Below are 19,365 nucleotides of genomic sequence, written 5' to 3'. Positions count from 1 at the left end.
AGCGAGCCAATCGCCAGCTGCATTCCGAACCTCTCCACCAATCCCCGCAGAGAGGGGCGAGGCGCCGGGCGGAAGGGAAGCGCGGAGGGGGACGGCAAGATGGCGGCCGCCATGGCCTGGCTGAGGCGCGGAGCGTGGGGCCCGGCCCGGCGGTGAGCGCGGGGCTGTGAGGGGAGAGGGGGGAGAAAATGGCGGGAGGCGGCGCTGAGGGGCCTCGGCCGTCCCCTCACGGCGGCTGCCGCTGTCCCCGCAGGTGCGGCCGGAGCTACAGCGCGGGCGGCGTCTCCCCCGGCGTGCCGCTGAGCTGCCCCCTGCCCGGAGTGCCCAAGGCGGTGTTCGCCGCCACAGAGGGCCGGGAGCGCTTCGAGACGCGGGTGACGGCGCTGGAGAACGGGCTGAGGGTGGCGTCGCAGAGGAAATTCGGGCAGTTCTGCACCGTGGGGCGTGAGTGGGGGGCGGCGGAGGAAGAGGAGGAGGAGGAGGAGGTGGTGGCCGTGAAGGAGGAGGAGGAGAGGATGAAGGAAGAGGAGGAGGAGGAGGAGGAGGAGGGGGGGATGAAGGAGGAGGAGGAGGAGGTGGTGGGGATGAAGGAGGAGGAGGAGGAGGTGGTGGGGATGAAGGAGGAGGAGGAGGAGGTGGTGGGGATGAAGGAGGAGGAGGAGGATGCTGTCCTGTTCCACACCGAAGGCCCTGTGCTGCCCCTGTGGTGTTCCCGTAGCAGCTGCTGAGGTAAAAGCCCCGCTAACCCCTTGCCTTCTCCCCCGCCAGTGCTCATCAACTCGGGATCGAGGCACGAGGCCAAGTACCTGAGCGGCATCTCGCACTTCTTGGAAAAGCTGGCCTTCTCGGTGGGTATCATGCCTGGTGTGCGGGTCCCTGTGTGAAATACCAAAAGCTGCCGGCAGTGTGAGCGACAGGGCAAGGGGAGAAAGAGCAGCTTGTCCTTACCGTGGCAGCATGGGTTTAATTTGTTTAAATGGGTGCTGATGGTACTGAAAGTCTGTCATGCTGTCATCTCTAACGTTAGTGACTTGTTAGTGACATAAAGAACATAGGAGGCATCTGTGATGGAGCAGGAGATGTTTGTTCTGAGCTATACCGAAGGGCTGCTAGTTCTCAGTCTGCTAATCCGTAACACCGGTGTCTTTGTTCTTAGTCCACAGCTCAGTTTGGCAGCAAAGATGAGATTCTCCTCACCTTGGAAAAGCACGGGGGCATTTGTGATTGTCAGGCTTCAAGGTATGAGGCTTTTCCTACATCCTCGGTTGCCCTAATGGTTGTAACGCGGTGGTTTGGGGTGGCTGAACCCTTGCTTTTTCTGGTGTGTGAGCGTAGAAGTTGCTTTTTGGTACTCAGCATCAGAAACCTGTTTCTGAAAACTGCTAAGAAGTCCCAAAAGTGAACCTGGCAGGGTAACAGAAGTCAGTGCTGTTGCCTTTTCAAAGCACTTGATGCATCGTGGCCTCTTTATCAATGGTGTCCTGAATTACGTTTACTGAATGCTCTGGGATGTGACTCCCTGGTGCAGAACCCCTCTTGCCTTGCAGGGACACCATCATGTACGCTGTTTCTGCTGATGCCAAAGGCCTGGACACGGTGGTCAACTTGCTGGCAGATGTGGCACTGCAGCCCCGGTTATCAGGTGTGAGAACACAACATCTGCCTCAAAACGGAGTCCCAGAGCAGGACTCTGAGCAGGCTTGAGAGTACATTAGTTCGTGCTTGTCAAGAAGCTTCAGAGCTCTCCTGTAACCAGTGAGTATTTTGCATGGTGGTGGTGATTTCTTGCTTCCTCTCTTACTATAGATGAAGAAATTGAGATGACTCGGATGGCCATACGGTTTGAGCTGGAAGACTTGAATATGAGGCCTGATCCAGAGCCTCTCCTCACAGAAATGATCCACGCGGTAAAACACTGAAAAGTCCATGTTGTTATGTTTAGTGTCCTCTGTGAGACATGCTGCATACTTTCTCAGCTTTTTCTTAACTGCAGAGTTTATTTTAAACTGTTTTGAAAACTGATGTTCTGTTACTTAGATTTCAGTGAGGGGGAAATTTTGTTTTCCCTCCACTTTGAAATCACAATTCTATGCGTAAGATTTTAACATAAATTAAAGCTAACCATAGCTTGCCATGGTTAACATGTTGATTTATGCTGGTATTAGTGAAATGATGCTTAGCCCATCCTCTCTTATATGTCTCAAACAGGCATAATTATAAAACAAAGGGAGGGTTTAGGTTGAGGGGCTGAAGCAGTACTTGCTGCTTCAATTTACGTTTCCTTTTAGGCAGCCTACAGAGAAAATACAGTTGGGCTGAACAGGTTCTGCCCAGTGGAAAACACTAACAAAATCGACCGGCAAGTGCTGCACTCGTACCTGCGCAACTACTACACGCCCGACAGGATGGTGCTGGCCGGGGTGGGAATCGAGCACGAGCAGTTGGTGGAGTGTGCCAAGAAATACCTGCTGGGCGTGGAGCCGGTGTGGGGCAGCGCGCAGGCCAAGGATGTGGACAGATCGGTGGCTCAGTACACGGGAGGCATCGTCAAGGTAACGGAAGGTGGAGGTGGCCTTTTCCTTCCTGGTGGAGGTTCAGATTTGGATTTGAATTGATTTTTTGTAGGATTTGCTTTTTTAAAAGTACGCACTGGTCATGTAGAAGTAGTCTGTGAATATGCAGTCCAAACAGACCATGGTAGCCATTACCTGGGTGACAGGTTAATTAACATGAATCTATCATGCTGAATAGAAAAAAAACATGAAAATCTCCTAATAACTTGTTTCTTTTTCACACAGGTTGAAAAAGACATGTCAGATGTGAGTCTCGGCCCTACTCCAATCCCGGAGCTTACCCACATTATGATTGGGTTAGAAAGCTGCTCATTTTTAGTAAGTACCTGCCTGAAATGCTCTGTTTCGGTTGCTCTACTTGCAGACTCCCAGGCTACGATCTCTCATTACATAAGTGTTGGCACTCTTGCTGCTGATGGCGCGTGTACAGGCAGCTTTTTCACTGTCAGTTTGATAAAGGCACTGACCTTTACACTCCTGTGCCATGTTTCTTTTGGACTCTTTCTCTCTTTACTCATCCCTCGCTCTTGAGCCCTGCTTGGTCTCTGCTATTGGGTGACTGAATTTCTTGTTGCAATTCAGGAGGAAGACTTCATTCCCTTCGCAGTATTAAATATGATGATGGGAGGCGGTGGCTCCTTTTCAGCTGGCGGGCCTGGCAAAGGCATGTTCACTCGGCTGTACCTCAATGTGCTCAACAGGTTTGTTTGTCTTCTCGATTAATGAATAGCAGAAACTGTCTTCTCTAGCAGATTGACATGGAAGGCCTCATCTTGGGAAAGACAGTTTTACATCAGTTTATTCTGCTTGAAACATGCAGGGCTGATTTTTTTTAGAAGGTATTCTGACAAGGTGAAATAAAGGGCAAAAGTAACTAGGAGTCCTATATTCCTCTGTTAGCCCAACCCATCCTTTCAACCAGGGAATATTAAAAGAATTGGCTCTAGGTACCAGTAGTACTGCTGTATCCTTCACTTTTTGGTCTCAAGGATGCTGATGGCAAGAAGGAAGGAGATAGCACACACGCAGAAATTGTCAGAGGCAGGGACTGACTGTTCCTACTAGCACTGCTGAGAATCTTGAAGATGAGCTCAGAGGGGACTCACTGTCCATGTGTGTGTAACTTTGACATTTAAGTTCTGTTTTCTAAACTTCAAAATTTTGTTTGCATACTTGTAGGCACCACTGGATGTATAATGCAACTTCTTACCACCACAGTTACGAGGATACAGGTCTCCTGTGTATACATGCCAGCGCAGATCCAAAACAGGTATTCAAAACCAGGTATCCTTAGAAAGTGATCGCGTCGCCTATTACCAAACAGGGATGTGAGAACTTTTGTACTTAAAGATAAACACTGCAAAACTATTGGAAGGTAACATTATATTCTTCTGAAATTGAGCTAGATGTTGAGCATGTTATGTTATTTTAATAGAGTAATTAATCATTGTTCTAACCTGTTCAAATACCTGTTTTTCTTAGGTTCGAGAGATGGTGGAAATTATCACGAGAGAATTCATCCTGATGGCAGGAGCAGTCGGAGAGGTCAGCGGCCTAACTTGCAGACTACATAGGCAGTCTTTGAGCTGAAATAGTGCATTGTGTTGGCTTTGGCTGGGATGATTTTTCTGTAGATCAGCTACTTCATGTATTACTTTAAAAGAACATAGAAAATTTAGCAGAACATTCACAAAGAATTCTGCAAGCACCTTCCTCTTAGGTGCTCTGTAGCTCTTCACAGCATTATTTTTTAGGGCAAGGGAAAGGCCTTTTGCTCATTCTTAATGCCAAGAGTCTACCTGTTAACCAGTCAGCTGCCTTCTGTTTTTCCTTTCCTGAGGCAGCTTGTCTAAGAGAAAGCCCAGCTCCTTCATGGACCAGAACGTGGCACTAATACAGCCATCGCCGTGTTTTTCAGAAACTGATGGTAGCTTGTATTAGAGAACAGTGGCCAGTCTTTGAACTCATTTGTATTTGCTGCTCATTCACAGGTAGAACTTGAGCGAGCAAAGACGCAGCTGAAGTCCATGCTCATGATGAACCTCGAGTCTAGGCCTGTTATCTTTGAAGATGTGGGACGCCAAGTGTTGGCCACAAACACAAGGAAACTACCTCACGAGCTCTGTGCCCTGATCAGTGAGTAAACTGTTTTTCCTTGCCTGGATTGAATTGTAGGTACAATCTGGGGGTGGCAACTTAAAATACATTCCTGTAGCAGTGGTGAATCACCTGAGAAAACATGGGGGCGTAAAGACTGGATACATATTTCAAACTGATCTTCTCAGTTGCTTGCAAGCAATACCATACTTATTTTTTTTCTGTCAGAAGAAAGGAAAAAGCTAAGTATGATAGAGAAGGTCCAGAGCTAGTGATTTGGTCTGAGCTAGGGGGCTGACCCAGCATCATAGTAAAGCTGCTTCGTGCTATTTAACATGTAGTTGTCACAGCTCTGGCTTTCTTTTTTTTCTGCAGGTCAGGTGAAATCTGCTGACATCAAAAGAGTGGTCACTAAGATGCTTCATAAAAAACCAGCTGTGGCTGCACTGGGTGACTTAACAGATCTGCCCACGTATGAACACATCCAAGCAGCACTTTCCAGTAAGGATGGGCGACTTCCTCGGATGTACCGGCTCTTTCGATAAAGCAGCGCATCCTGCATGTATCTGAGAGACTTGCTTTTTTTTTTTTTTTTTTTTTTTAAATTTTTTTGATTTATAATACTGCTGTGACTCCACTCCTTCCCCAGTCTTTCCAGGCATACTGTGCAAACATGGAGCTATGCTACAGCTGAGCAAAGCTGCTTCAGAACACTGGTCTGTGAAGGGCTCGTTACGTTGGGCTTCTCAGCCCATCCTGGCTTTGGATGAGCCAGAGGAAGGCTGCTGTTAAAAGGCTTGACTCACATACCTGAATTCAGAGACAATTTACAGCTGTTACAGAGGGGAACAAGTATTTGGTCAAAGTGAGTTAGGAAAATAGTTGTTATCCATCTGAAATCAGGCAACAAGTTTCCCGCAGTCCAGGTTCTGTTACAAACATCATGGATCAGTTCTGTGTAATTTACCCTCTGGAATACTCTAAGAAATCGTATGTCTGGGAATAACTTAACTTTGCTAGAACTCAGAGGAAAGTAGACCTATAGCATAACTTCCTGGGGAGTTCATAGATGGAGGTACTATACATAATGCTACATGGACACTCACTCTAGCCTGAAAGTAATTTTCTTGTTACTTGAAAGTGAATTATGCAAAAGAGTAGAAGGTTTTTTATGCCTGAATTGTTATTCAAAGGAGTCGCTGCTGCTGCACCTTAAACTTGTACCCTACTTTTCTTCAAATTGTCATACGATTAACTTAAGGTCTTGCAGAAAGACAGATCTTTCAGTTTTAACAGCAGCAATGGAGCCCAGCTAGCTAGCAGTTAAGATCAACAATGTTGAGGAAGCTTGTGATACCAAAAGTGACTGCCATGGGACTGCCATCATGTTACGTAAAGAGAGGACAAATATTTGCCACTTAATTTCAAACTGAAGCATGGAGACCCAGAAGAGAGAAGATAAAACGTTTTGATTTACATAATCCCTTAATACAGGGGCTTAAAAATGTAGGCAGCTGCATTGCAGCATTTCACGGGCTCGGTGTGTCTTGTAAGGAACAATTAAATTGGGAGCAGAACACTATGAGGCAGCTATGGTCTGCTTTATCACCGTACCTTTCTTTATGCAATTGGAAGAAAAGGTGTTGCTTCTTACAGAACCCACAGTATGGAAGTCTCATTCAGTTGTTGTGTATGTTTTTAAAGAAAATAAAGAGCCCTTGAAGTCACTGGAGTAAGTAGCCAGAGTTCTGAAATTCATCAGTGAAGGGTGAGGTTTCTTGAACTGGCAGATGAAATGCCCTCCGTTGGTACTTGGGTTGAGCAAAACCAACCCGTCTCTTCCAGCCGAAGGAAAATGCCCCAAGGTCCCCCAAAGGGTTAGCATGCATCAGAGTCACAATGCCCTGCAATAAGACCTGGCTCTCATTGAAGGTACCATAGTAATTTATTTATATTCCTTTAAAAAAGAAAGGAAATCCAAATCTCTGATGGCTACAGACAAGTCAGTGCCATAAATGTTTGTACCGCAGAACAGAAGCTCTGTCTTGGACAGGTTGCATAGTTAGCAGCACTTCCTCCCAATTGTTTGCATGGTGTTATGTACCGAGGTGATTATGATCCAGCCAATCTGTACCTATAAAGACTTTAAGAATTAGCTGTACTTACATTTTACCAGTGCCACACTGGTCCATGGGGTATCTTTAGCCTTTAAACAACACTACTTGGAAAAGAGCAAGTTATTCACAGTTCACTGAATGGGGACAAATAAAGGAAATGTAACTCATCAGAGGTAACAAATTGCACTGATTTCACTTGCTGCAGTTTCTCTGCATCCATCCTTGGTACTCAGTTAACATCTCGAACCATTTTGGTGGAGCATTATGCAGTAGCTGTATTTAAACCCTTGTTTTTACTTCAAGCATCCTGCTGCTGAAGGCAGGTAGTGTTTTATCACCCCTGCGGAGGGGAAACTATTTAAAGACAGGATTGCCTCAAGCAATCTCAACAGCCAAAGATAGGGTGCAAGAGATTGATATTTACCCTCCCTCCCCAACAGAAGGCCTATGGAATAATTATTAAAAAAGGCAAATGTTTACACACCTTGAACGTACAGTGGTACATTCACACAGATCTTGCTGTAGAGGACCAAAAAGCCCTGCACAGGAGCACCATCCTGACACAAAATGGCCCAAGTCCCCTGACTGGTCCCCATTACGCATTGACAGAATACTGCACATTTGGCTACAGATAAGGAAAAAAAGAACAACCCCACAACCTGTGTGGGCTTACCAGACCAAATCAAACAGACAAAACAAAACGTTTGCCTTTCTGCGGGTTTTTCTTAGGTCCCCTGCCCCCAGTCATGCCAATTCCAAGAGCTGTACATCCTGTGTGGAGTTACCTTAGAACCAAGAGACTGCATCTGGTTGCTTCCAAAGACAGCATGGTTAAAAATAAATCAGTTGCATCTGTTGGAATGGATGTCCTAAATAACTGACTCCATTTTCTTCAGCAAAAGCACTTGAGCTATATGGATTAGCTCATGCAAATGAATCCAGGATGAGATTTAAGACTTTCTCCACAAGCCACAGCAACTGCCAGAGGTGCTTAGGCAGACAATTCCCTGCAGATTTTGCCGTGGCCTGAAATCTTCTTTCCGGGTACCTCTAACACAAGCGTCGCAGTTTTCAGCTCAGGAAATGCTACATATGCTGCTGGATTTTTGGTCCTTTTGCACTCGTCGATTCTGAACGTCCCTTGTAATCCGCCTCTTGATTCCGATTAAGTAGAGCTCTCTGTCAAACTGCCCTGCAGCAAGTGGAATACTACAGTATTCCAGAACATAAACACAAGCAATTAGAAAAGGCACAAATACATCCCCGTTTGCCCAACACTGTTCAACTAGTTCATACAACAAAGTCCAGATTTTTTTTTTTTTATTATTATTATTTTATTTTTACCTTTTTGAGGTATTCAGATATTCAGATATTGCTGCTGTGGGAGAAAATAAATGAAACAAAGTTCTTCACTATAAATTTAATTGAAGAACATATTGGTCATAGAAGGCAAATGTACTTTCAACTTAAGCATGAAAATGCCTGCATTCATAAGAGATATAGATAGAGGGCATTGTTTATGTCTCTAAAACAAAACCAATACTTGGTCCAAAGCTAAACTAGCTTATTGTAAACCTGGTGCCCTCACTCGTATGGTTCCTGTACAACACCAGCTCTGTTCTGCACAGGCCAGACGGAAATCCAAGCAGCCCACCCTCTGCAATACTTACAGATATTTCATATCCGTAAACAAACAAAAAATCCAATTCTAATTACACTGCTGATCAAGTGCTCTGAGAATCCATGATTTTCTAGATACTCGGCTTTTGAAATTCTTGAGCGTGCTACTCACAAAAAAGTGGCAAACTAAATTTCAGTGACTTCACTAAATTTTCTAAGTTCTACTAGCACAGCAGCCAACAGTGGAATATGAATTAAAACAGAGGATCTCAAAATTCTCCACTGGCACATAGGTATGTTGAAATGCAACCACCACTGGGGAGTGCAAACAGCACTGACCCCAAAAAGGGAAAGAGGAATAGAAGATGAAAGTTATCCATGCTAATAGGAAAAGCAGAGAGCTGCATCTCAGATAAAACGCAGAGTCACAGTCAATTGCAGTAGATTCCAATTATCTCCCTCAGGAGAATTAAGGGACCTGGCAGCAAGGATTTCTGATGTCAGGACAAGGCTTAAGCACTATTACTGCTCTGAGCACTGACACTGTGTTGGGTAAAAAAAACCAAACATGCTACAGGGAGCTGCAGGGGATTAACTCTATTTCAGGAAGAACACCGAATCCCTGAAAGTCCCTGAGGGGACAAACTCTGAAAAGCAGCATGTCTTCGGGTCACTGCAGTCATGTGCAAAGAACAGCATAAGCAGGTACTTACTTGTCTCTGCCAGGCCTCACTTTCACACGGAACAACGCAAACACAGGCCGATGGTCCGAAGTTTTGATCACAGGACACGATGAGTACTTGACAGCATGGATGTCATCTCTGTACCGACTGCGGAACACTACTCGATCCTGGGGGACAGAAAAGAGAGAAGAAACTGATGGTAACTCCCTTTGCACATCTGTGCTGAAGAGAAGCACTGGTTCAAAAATGCCAGCATGGCCGCATGTCCTGCAGACCAACTGCTGCAGGGAACATATCCAAGGCAGCTTTTTACTGCATGTGAGAATCCCCTCTGGAGGCAGGTAAGAGCCTGAGCAGCCCCTCCAAGCACACTGCTCCCAAATCATCTCTTACTGTGTAGGAAGGAGTCCGTTGTTTGGAGGTGGTGTCATAGCTGTCTTTTCCTATGTCAAACTTGTAGGAAGGACGGAAACGAATGTCAGCCTCTTGGAATCCTTTGAAAATAGACCCTGTATGGTAGGGGGAGAACAGCATGAACAAGAAAACTCCTTCCATCAACCTGGCACACTTTCTGCACTTCTTTGACACTGTTGAACTAATGCTGGCTGGCAACTGCAGGCATGTACATTAGTGACTATAGAAACCTGGGCCTGGGCTCTGGAAAGGTAGGAGGTTCCAAGTTCTTACACAGTGAGAATGAAGAGCTAGTCTGTTGCTATTTAAACAAACAACACTTGGTGTATGCACTTCCCCTTCCCCTGAAAGCTCCCAATGCTTTGCATATGCTGCCTTTTCAAATCTAAACGCCCTAGGTGCTGTGAGAGAATGAAGTCCAGCTTACAAGGGCATCAGGATAAAACAAAGCAATAAATAGCCCAGGAGATTACACAAGGTACACAGCAAAATGCAGAATTCCCTTTAATAGACTGCCACTGGATTCGACAGCATTTGAGTTCTCTTTTTAGAGATCTTAACAAATAGCAGTGAAGGTCTTTAGGAAATAGGAACCTGGCTGTAACTACTTCTGTGTGTAGGAATCTTTGTTCCTGGAGACTGGGGAGAAAAACAGTTGTTGCTCACCTCTACTCATTTCACTGGTAAGCTGGTCATATGCCAGGAGTTTGGACACGCCTGTTTCTGGGTTCTGGTTCAAGATGGAATCCACAGTTTCACGATCCTTATTTAGTCGGAAATTGAAGTCACCAAACCAGAACACTTCATCAAACCGAGTTGTGACATCACCTGCAAGTTCAAGGCAGAAGCATCAGCATAAAGGTGAACACTCTGAAAAGTTCCAAAACCAGAAAAAAATCTCCCCAAAAATCCCTGAATCTCACTTTGAGTTTTTAAGTAAATTAGGATATCTGATATAGCTACATGCTCATTGAAATTAAACTCTCTTAATTCTTTAGAAATGGGAACTGTACGATGCACAGTTAACCAAGTACTGCTGGGTATGTTCAAGGAACAGACACCAATTATTTCTTTTTTATTAACAAGAGATACAATACTTGAGCATGTTTTCTGCCTGCGACCATCGAATTAACAACACGGTATTAAGAAACAATAATGGAAGAGGGCAAACAATATATTGACATGTAATATATGCAAACTGAAATAATGTTCTTTCTATAAGTCTTGAAATAAAGTCAATTTCTACTAGCTACAGAAATCACAAAAAAGTGAAACACAGATTTATCAAGATAACAGCAACATTATGTTACTGCTTTTCTGAGAAACAATATATCACATTAAAATGCCTTTTGAAAGTTCTCCTCCCCTTCAACTTTTTGTCTCCAATATCCCAAAAGATTAAGCTCCAGCTCAAATAAAAAAAAATAATAATGGGAACAAACACCATCCTCACACAAAAAGACGTGGTCTTTTGTTTTATCTACTGCCTCAAATAAGCAGTCCTATTCTCTCTTCCTTCATGCACTCTTTCACTCTACACTAACTCTGTTCATTTGGGCTCATAACACCAGAATGTTTTCACACTTACTAGAGCTGGATCGATACGGATTTGTGTCCGGAACATTCTCGGGAAGTGTAAGTGCTTGGATGGTTTTATTGTAGTCCAGCTTCCTCTCATTCACCTTACTGTCTCCAGCTGAAAAACCAAAAGCCCACTACTGGCAACGATGCATCGTTTTCATTTAATTACCATATCTGATTACAACAGCAGCATCTTTCGATGGAGATCAGACATGTTCCACACGTTAAATGGAACACTGACCCAGGGAGCACACAGACTTAAAAAATAACAGCAGAAAGTGTGGAAAAAGGAATACAAATTAATAGAGTTCATTTTTGTTTTTCTCAATAGTTCCTTTTCAAGTTTGCTACCAAAAAATCTCCCATACCTTACTGTTTTCTCAGCAGCCCCAAGCTTTAACTTGGTCTGTCTGGTTCCTGTATCCCCCTGCAGCTTTTTTACTTTTGTATATCAACCTCCCTCCACCCTCAGTCAGGACACTTCTACCAAGACTGTAAGCATCTCACATGTGAAGTGGGAGGTAATGAAGAGAAAGGAGGTCCCAAAAAACGTGAAGCAGATTCCCAGAGCTCCCTTGGTTTTGATCTGAGATACGATTCGAGTTGTCACCGTGGCATATTCCACTTCTGGAAGGAGAAAGAGAAGCTGCCGTTAGAGAGAAGCCTCCAAAGACAGTGAGCAGGAAAGTCAGGAGGGGGACAGCCCTGGAGAAAAGGCCAAGACACCTGATGGCAGCAGTCCTTTCACCTCCCTATTCTCCAGCTCACACTGGACCACACACCTGAGCAGAACCAGATCAGGTCCCTTCGAATGAAGACCGACATGTAGAGCACTCCGTGCGCAGCAGAGTAGAGCATGACATAGTGGGGGCCCAGTGTCTCTTGCAGGCGGATCTCCCACTCTCTTCTGCAGGAAAGAACAACAGCTGGATCACAAGGACAGCACGAGAGACAATAACCAGGAAAGAAAATCAGCATTTTGAGAACAATGTAATCCCTCTCATGAAGAAAGGCAAGCAAGCATAAGCAAAACCTCCCCTGCCAAAGTAACACTGCTGGTCAGCCCGATTTGTAACCACGTATGCCATGTGGCAGGGTCTGCGTGTTGGTGAGTTGGCGCTTCCAAATCTGAGGAAAAGCAAGTCCCACTGGAAAGATCCTAAAAAAGCAGGGTCTGACACGAGGCTTCAACCTGCTTTTGTAGGGCTTGTCAATCTCAGACAGTCTAGAAAATTTGGAGCAATGTACTAGTAATTAGTACAAGGTTGCTAACACTTAAAGTCAGCCAGTGAGCTGGGTTACAGCTGGCTCAGAAGCCCACTGAACAGGAGTTTTTCTATTTGCTGCTCTGGAAACAGGGCCAAGTTCTATATTTACAGATTTTGTGCCATTTTCCTCTAAAACCCATTTTCCCTGGTACTCATGCAACAAAGTTCACAGATTAAATGGGTGGTTTATGGAGAATATGATTGAGATATTTCCAGAATCATTCAAAACAAAGTTACTAGCTAACAGAAAAAGGGATGTTTCATTACATTGTTTTTGCTACCTGTCTGGACAGCCTTCCTGAACTCCGATGACATACATGTCCTGGGCATAGTCAGGATCTGTTGGTAACAAGAAGTCATCCAGATTCACTGGAAGTTCCTGTTATTAAAAACAAATAATAATAATAAAAAGCAAAGATTTATGACAAAAGTAGACAGAGAGCCCAGGCAAAGCTACAGATTCCACAGTATATGCAAACAACTTGGGCTTCAAAAATAGATTAAGTGCTAATACTGAGAATATTCCTTCCCAGAGGCAGACTTCAACTGCTGCCAGTCCAGCAGTAACCAACACTCCACAGCTCAGCCACGTGGTCTGATACTGTGACATCTTTAATTTCCTGTAATGCGTTTTTTTTTTTTTACCAAGTTCATGGGCTGTTCATTGAACACCACAAGCGGTTGCTTGTGTTCTTCCAAGCACAGCATCTCAATCAATGGGTTGAATCAATCCTGAGTTCCTGTGCTACGTAAAGATGTAAGCAGGAGGCCACGCTCTTTTTCAGATATGTTCTCTTTGTAAGTACTAAATAATCAGCTATTTTCACACGACCCTAATTGCAACAGAGCATAATGGAGCTGCCACAAAATGCCAGAGGAGCACTAGGAAGCTCGCTGTTTTCATACCCAATATCTGAGGAACCCTACTCCAATGACTCACCAAGGTGAACATGAGAGGGTAAAGACACTGAACTCTGGTTGATTAGGAACACCATCATGAATAGAAAAAAGTATTATACCAGCCCTTGTAATAAATATGGGGTAACTCTACCACTGCCAGAACTCTAGAGGCCTGATGTGCACATACCTTCTGACCTTGCATGTTCCAGGTAGCCACAAAAATTCCAATATTCCGATCAGGGAAATATCTGCTAAGCTCTTCTGCTCCCAGTAAGGCACCGTTTGCCAGAAGGCTGCCTTCCAAATAGCTTCTGCAAACAGAAGACCCATTAAAAAGCATCTCAGAAAATGGCATGGCAGCTGGAATGATGATTTGTAACACTTGAATCTCAAGCATATACATTTAGCTCAAGAAAACAGAGTTTAGTCTTTATATACTGTTCTGTTTGCTTAAAGTTCATTAGAACATTTGCAGTTTTCAGAAACCCATAGTTTAGTGTAATTGACTTTGCAGGGAAATGCAAGAGAGCCCGAGCCCTGGTTATTCCCTTGGCACAGAGTAAGACCAAAAGCAGATGCAACATGCCTCCAGGTTACCAGTGCAGAGGGCACTTCAGCCACGTGCCAAGCCTTACGCTCTGCTCACATCTCAGTACTCATCAACAAGAGACAACCCTTACAGAGAGCTCGTGGATCATGCACAAGAGAGCAAAATTGTCATAAACCAGCCAGGACACAAGCACGATGGTGAGACTGACGGTGCATGGGTTTTGTGATCAAAGACTTATGCTTCCCAACCCTTCTTCCCCCTTCATATGTGATTTATTGAGTCTGAGGTCACATTCCACACAGACAGCTCTGCCTCACACTGCCTGCCTCTCCAGACACCACGCTGCTCACAAAAGCAAGGGGTATTGGCAAAAGGAGAGCAGGTTAAATAAGCATTTTTAATCTTCCTTAAGCTCCATGAGTAACGATGACAGCATGGTGTTAGGCAGTGCTGCACAACCCACTGGCCTGCACAGCTCCTCACCTGATGCCGACAGCTTTTCAGAAGGAAGTGCAAGAAAACCCCGGACAAACACATAGCAATCTGAGTGGAATCACATTTTTCCTCAAGAAATTCCTGGAAAACCTGGGGCAGAGGAGCTCCTGAGATACACCAAAATGGTTTATAGTGGATAATTTATTCTTGCTAGAAGCCAAATCTCAACACCTGCAGAGGACGGTCACCTTACAGGACGGTGGCAGGCACGTGTGGGCAACTACCACTGATAGTTTCAAACTAAAATATTTGTGTGGGGGGATTAAAATTAAATTAAAATTTAATTTAATGCCTAAATTAAAATTTAATTCATTTTCAGTTCAAACCCAAGGTATTTTTTGTAGATTACAAAATATATATATATATATTCCCAAGTGTTGGCGTGCACAGCTACTGCTCCCTACCTTTCAAAACAGCTTAAATACTACAAGGAAGCTGACAGCAAATCTTACTTTCGCTTATAAAAAACAATACACAGCCCCAAGGAGAGAATATACAGTATCTGAACTGATCTTTTCATCTTCGAACTGTTGCCACTCACCAAAGCAAGTTAATGAACCCAGAACTCCTATGATTTACCCATCAGTCCGACATTCCCTGCCCCTGAGCAGCAGGATTCTGCGTGGCTGCTGGTACCTACCCACAAACAGCAAGCTTTGCCACGGGAAGCTGGGCGACGTACCTGCTCCGGACATCCTTGGAACGAATGGGGGTGAGCAGGCTGAACGTGGATTTCATGGAGTCTGTGGAGCAATTATCGTAGACCATCCCATTGCCGTGTAGCCTGGTATCGCTCAAGCTGCTGCTCACCCTCCCAAACTTGTGCTGAGAATAATGGCGATAATCCATAAAATCTGAGTCAATCCTATTAGCTGTCCTCAGCGTGTGAGAGGCCACGTTGAGCTCCATGGGTGGCAGAGGTCGAGCCGGCATTATTTGGGACAGCCGGGGTTTGCTGCCTGCAAACGCTTTCCCGCGCAGAAGCCCACCAAAGGCACTGGAGATCTCGGAGGCTCTTTTCCCCAGGTCCGAAGTGCTTCCTCTGCTTTTCCCCATGGGACTGGCTTCTGAGGCATCTGGTGAACTGTGCAAGGAATTCGGCTCGCAACACTGACTGCAGGGGGTTGCTCTGCCCCTGACGGGAGGGCTGAGGGACGCTTCCTGCAGAGAACCGTTTGAGGAGCTCGTCTCATTGGGATCTGTCAGACTTTCCTGACTAGTTCTAAACCTCCTCCACCTCCTCCAGTTTTTCTCATCCAGAGACGCCGCACGCTCCAGTCGGGGTTTCCTAGGAGGCCTTGGGGTGACTGATTTAATTTTCATATTAGCTTTGAGTTCATCCGGTAGAAGCTTTATGGTTTCATTTAAAGAGGTGTCTACACGTCGAGGATCTTCAAAGGTAAGCACGCCATTGCCACTGGCCTCCTTCTTCGCCGCTTTGCCAGCTTTTTTAGCCTGCAGGTCCTGTACTGCTCCACCTCCGGTGCTCTGAGTAACACATGCCCCTGAGTGCTGGGAAAATCCATTTAGAGCACTCATTCTCCTCCTGCGTGCCAGCTATGGACGCTGCTCCATAGGTAGGGTAACTCACAGCATGCCTCCCTTTCCTCTTGCTTAATCTGTAGGTTCACAGCACTTTAACCGAGCCAGGAAGGCATGGGGTTTGAAGACAGTTTGGTCTTTAGCTGAGAACGAAGGGAAGGCGTACGTGCAGGCAGATGCATCGTCTGCAAAATGTCAAGAGGCGGAATACCTGAATTTTTCCAAGAGAAACGGGTAAGAATACAGATTTACTGAGATGCAAACAGCGGTCCGTAATCATGAACCAAGCTCCCAACAGGACTCCATTCTAGAATGTTTCAATCCTTGTGACAGCCTTGTTAGGAAACCAATGGTATTGTCGTTTCTACACGAGCAGAACAATGAACTAACTTCCCGGGTGACGCAGGCATCACAGCTACAAACACATTTCTTTAAGAAGAGGCTGTGTAAAGCGTCAGCGTGAAAGCAACTTAGAAATTCCCTTAAAACCCTGCGTTGCTGTTTTTACGCTCAGGACGGCCCCGCTGTGCAGTGAGTCAGGGCACAAGCAGCCTCCAGGCTGCCCCCAGCCAGGAAATTTCCAGCCTCCACCTCAGCCTCCGCACAGGGACACCGCTGCCACCTCCCCCGATTTCACCCCAAACCTTGCTGTTAACACCCTGAAGCTACCTCCCTGGCAGCTCGAGGGCTGCAGCAGCAGGGTGGAAGGCAGGCAGGCAGGCCGGCTCCTCGGCGTTACACCCCCCGAGCATCGCACCTGAGGAGCCCCACAACCCACCCACCCCAAGGCGCGACCCCTCTGAAGCGCCCAGCGCGGTTTTCTTATATCGCGTCAGGCTCCCAGCGCCTTGCAGGGACCTCGGGGGGGGGCTCTGCCGGCTCCTCTCCGCTCCCCCGGCACCCGAGCTCACCGCTGAGGGGTCCCCGCCGCCGCCGTCGCCTCACGGGGCCGGGCGCCCCCCGCCTGCCGCCGGCCCGGGCCCCGCCAGCTCCGCCCCGGCTGCTCCAGGCCCGGCCGCAGCAACCGCGGCTCCGGGAGCGCCCCCTGGAGGCCGGAGGAGCGCCCCGCCAGGGCCCGGCCCTGAGGCAAAAAGCGGCCCCGGGGGCTCGCTAACCTCAAGACCAAGCCTTTTTCGCTTAAAAATTAAAAATTAAAAGCTCCTCTTAGCCTACTTCTTCGGTTTGTAACATTTCAACGTTTATAAAGCGCAAACTGCTTCCCGTGCGGTCTCCGCACCTCGCTTTAAGCAGGGCTTTTAGCCCTTTCCGCGCACTCAGGAGACACACGGAGCTTCCCTCGACTTGCCCCAGCAATAAACCACAAGAAGTAGTAAAATGTGAAAGTGCTCCAGAGCGCAAAATATTTTATTTAAGAATTTACAGTGTCAAATCTTACACTTAGGAAAGACAGCCGCTCCCAGCTCAGAGGAAGCCTTCTTGAATTAAAGATGTTTGGCAGTCTCTACTGAAAGGAGAAAATAATCAGCGGCCTGGCTGAACTAGAGGAAGCCAAGTGTCTGACTAGGTTTCAGTCACAGAAGAGGAACCCCACGCTGCTGCTCACCGTGCCTGGAATTGAGTACGGACCATCGAGTACGGACCACTACGCCAAGGTTTCCGATTCCCCCAAACAGCATTATGCTTCAGCTACACACAACCCCTTTTAGAATAAAACGTAAGGCTATCGAGATCTCAGGAAGGTGACATTATTCAGGAGAAGAAAAACTACCAGGGACCAACACCAGCAATTTCACATTCACGTTATTTCTACTCATGAGCAGAAATTCAAGTAAAATCAAATAGTGTGGTGGCAAATTCTAAATAAAATATGGCCTAACAATTTAATAAATATTTAAAGTTTATTTCCCTCTTTGCAGATGATTCAGATTCTTCAGTCAATATGAACATTGCATATCATGGTTTTCAAGATTTCCTATATTAATCCTATAGATTTCAACGTCCATCGGTAGAGGTCTAATCCATCTACATTTAGTACGTTTGAAATTCAGCTGTTAGCTATTTAAGACCTTGGTTATTTTAGTAATGGAAATTCAAGAACAGTATTATGCTGATTCTGGCACTCGAGAGGAAAAGACAACTTTCAAGCTGTTACCACCTTAATTACACAGTGCCAGCAGTTTGAGAGAAAGCAAGTAACCGTATTGCACTTAAAAGAACACTCACTCATCAAATAGTACAGCATCAGCTATTATACAGAGAGCTTCTTTCAGACTATACAATTTGCTTTACAAGTAGTCTAAACCACAAACTACATACATACTAGATAAGATCCAAATCAAATTAGTATTAGATTACAGTCACAGTTTTCATTCGATATGGGTCAATTTATTTGGATGAGCTGTGGCCCCCTCCCCCCTTCAAAAAACAAACTAGCACGAGGCATTTCCCAGATGAACATCTTGAATTTCATACATTGACAAACCAAGTCCTGTTTTATAAGCATTACAATTGTGCATGGTCCTCTTAAGGCCACAGAGTGTTATGTTACAATGTGGACATGTTTTTCCCCCCACAATGGGACAGGAGCATCCTTCAGAAATTAAGGAATCCCTGAAACTATGCCTTAAAGTCACACTAGTAGGTTTAAAATTATTTTAAGGAATAAATTGCCTATGCAATTTATGAATAATTTTTGTAACAGACAGCAACTATTTCCTCCCTTGTGTCTATTCTTTATCACAGCAAAGCTATTTCTAGCCAGTTCTTTAAAAGGAAAAGTTACATATATTTCATGTTTGGTAATGATTTATGTAGATGAAGTGCAAGTAGGGAGACCCATGAAAAAAATCACCCATCATTAAATTACTGTCCTGTCAACTGCAGCTAGTTCTGATACCATGTGCCATCAGATTGAATAGTTCTTCATATATTCAGAACATGAATGAGAATTCCAAGCAGAGCCACTGTATTCTACTTCAGCGTTGGATACTTCCTCTGTCCTATTCTTCCTGGCCTTGAACTTCCAGTGACTGCAGGAGACTGAAAAAGAGTAACAGGAATAAACAAAAAAACGTTCTGTAGAAGTGCCATCCTGGAGACAAAATACAAGAAGTTGTCAGTAAAGTCTTGATCCCAATGTTGTTAGCTTAAAGGAGTTAGATTGGTCCATGTGCATGTTTAACACCCTACATGCAATAGTCTGGATTAAACTAGTAAACCAAAATCAAAACATATAAAAAATGAAGAGGGTCGACATTCCATCAGACGGTTTTGAATATCAAAGCTAAATCACGTATCAAGAGGTCTGCTGAAGCACCAAATCTCACGATAGTACACTTTTATATCGTTCTCATCTGTATGGTTTCAACAAGGCAGGAGATACTCATCCTGCAGTACTGAGAGCCTGGTTCCATGTACACACACCTCTCCATAAAGTTGCCTGGCCTACAGTGAGACTGCCTCTTTTGTTACAGTACTTTTTAACCCTTCATACTTGGTTTGAAAACAGATGAAAAAATACAGTGACATTCTAGAATGGGCAGCTACTCATTCCATTATTTTATC

The 19,365-nt window shown here is 45.2% G+C and overlaps 3 protein-coding genes across 17 annotated transcripts in view; 1 reads left to right on the top strand and 2 right to left on the bottom strand.

Moving 5' to 3' along the window:
• The first annotated feature begins 16 nt into the window (after positions 1-16).
• PMPCA (peptidase, mitochondrial processing subunit alpha) lies at positions 17-6,402 on the top strand. Its single transcript, XM_072025343.1, has 13 exons — positions 17-152; positions 254-444; positions 769-848; positions 1,157-1,239; positions 1,548-1,642; positions 1,807-1,907; positions 2,289-2,552; positions 2,799-2,891; positions 3,156-3,274; positions 3,753-3,843; positions 4,056-4,118; positions 4,565-4,709; positions 5,046-6,402. Exons 1-13 carry the CDS (start codon positions 100-102, stop codon positions 5,213-5,215), a joined length of 1,548 nt encoding a protein of 515 aa, XP_071881444.1. The 5' UTR covers positions 17-99; the 3' UTR covers positions 5,216-6,402.
• Positions 6,403-6,596: 194 nt separating this feature from the next.
• On the bottom strand, positions 6,597-16,869 carry INPP5E (inositol polyphosphate-5-phosphatase E). Of its 2 annotated transcripts, none has more exons than XM_027470750.3 (11): positions 16,752-16,869; positions 14,981-16,051; positions 13,441-13,564; positions 12,635-12,732; positions 11,868-11,992; positions 11,593-11,712; positions 11,093-11,200; positions 10,171-10,332; positions 9,484-9,599; positions 9,121-9,257; positions 6,597-7,996 (listed from the first exon to the last, which is right to left on the bottom strand). In XM_027470750.3, exons 2-11 carry the CDS (start codon positions 15,835-15,837, stop codon positions 7,864-7,866), a joined length of 1,980 nt encoding a protein of 659 aa, XP_027326551.3. In that variant the 5' UTR covers positions 15,838-16,051; positions 16,752-16,869; the 3' UTR covers positions 6,597-7,863. The 2 variants fall into 2 exon arrangements, with proteins under 2 accessions (XP_027326551.3, XP_027326552.3); XM_027470751.3 differs by having other exon boundaries at positions 14,981-16,025; positions 16,752-16,851.
• Positions 16,870-17,178: 309 nt separating this feature from the next.
• The window catches only part of SEC16A (SEC16 homolog A, endoplasmic reticulum export factor), a 28,994-nt gene continuing 26,807 nt past the window's right edge, over positions 17,179-19,365 (bottom strand). For all 14 annotated transcript variants that reach the window (XM_072025428.1, XM_072025431.1, XM_072025430.1 and 11 more), the window contains one exon: positions 17,179-18,840. In XM_072025428.1, the coding sequence (XP_071881529.1) occupies positions 18,772-18,840 (69 nt within the window). In that variant the 3' untranslated portion in view covers positions 17,179-18,771. The remainder of the gene's footprint in view (positions 18,841-19,365) is intronic.

This window comes from Anas platyrhynchos, chromosome 18, assembly GCF_047663525.1.
Source record: "Anas platyrhynchos isolate ZD024472 breed Pekin duck chromosome 18, IASCAAS_PekinDuck_T2T, whole genome shotgun sequence".
Taxonomy (NCBI): domain Eukaryota; kingdom Metazoa; phylum Chordata; class Aves; order Anseriformes; family Anatidae; genus Anas; species Anas platyrhynchos.
Note: the sequence above shows the minus strand (reverse complement) of the source record. Positions and strands in the feature narration are given on the sequence as shown.

Bases quoted from the DNA above. Each gene is read 5' to 3' on its own strand.
- INPP5E (XM_027470750.3), bottom strand. From the start codon at position 15,837: ATGAGTGCTCTAAATGGATTTTCCCAGCACTCAGGGGCATGTGTTACT. The intron at 11,993-12,634 runs GTAGCAAAAACA...TCTTTCCTGCAG, and splicing joins CAGGAAGGCTGTCCAGACAG to AAGAGAGTGGGAGATCCGCC. The intron at 7,997-9,120 runs GTAAGTACCTGC...GGAATACTGTAG, and splicing joins GTGAGGCCTGGCAGAGACAA to TATTCCACTTGCTGCAGGGC.
- PMPCA (XM_072025343.1), top strand. From the start codon at position 100: ATGGCGGCCGCCATGGCCTGGCTGAGGCGCGGAGCGTGGGGCCCGGCC. The intron at 445-768 runs GTGAGTGGGGGG...CTCCCCCGCCAG, and splicing joins GCAGTTCTGCACCGTGGGGC to TGCTCATCAACTCGGGATCG. The intron at 2,553-2,798 runs GTAACGGAAGGT...TTTTTCACACAG, and splicing joins ACACGGGAGGCATCGTCAAG to GTTGAAAAAGACATGTCAGA.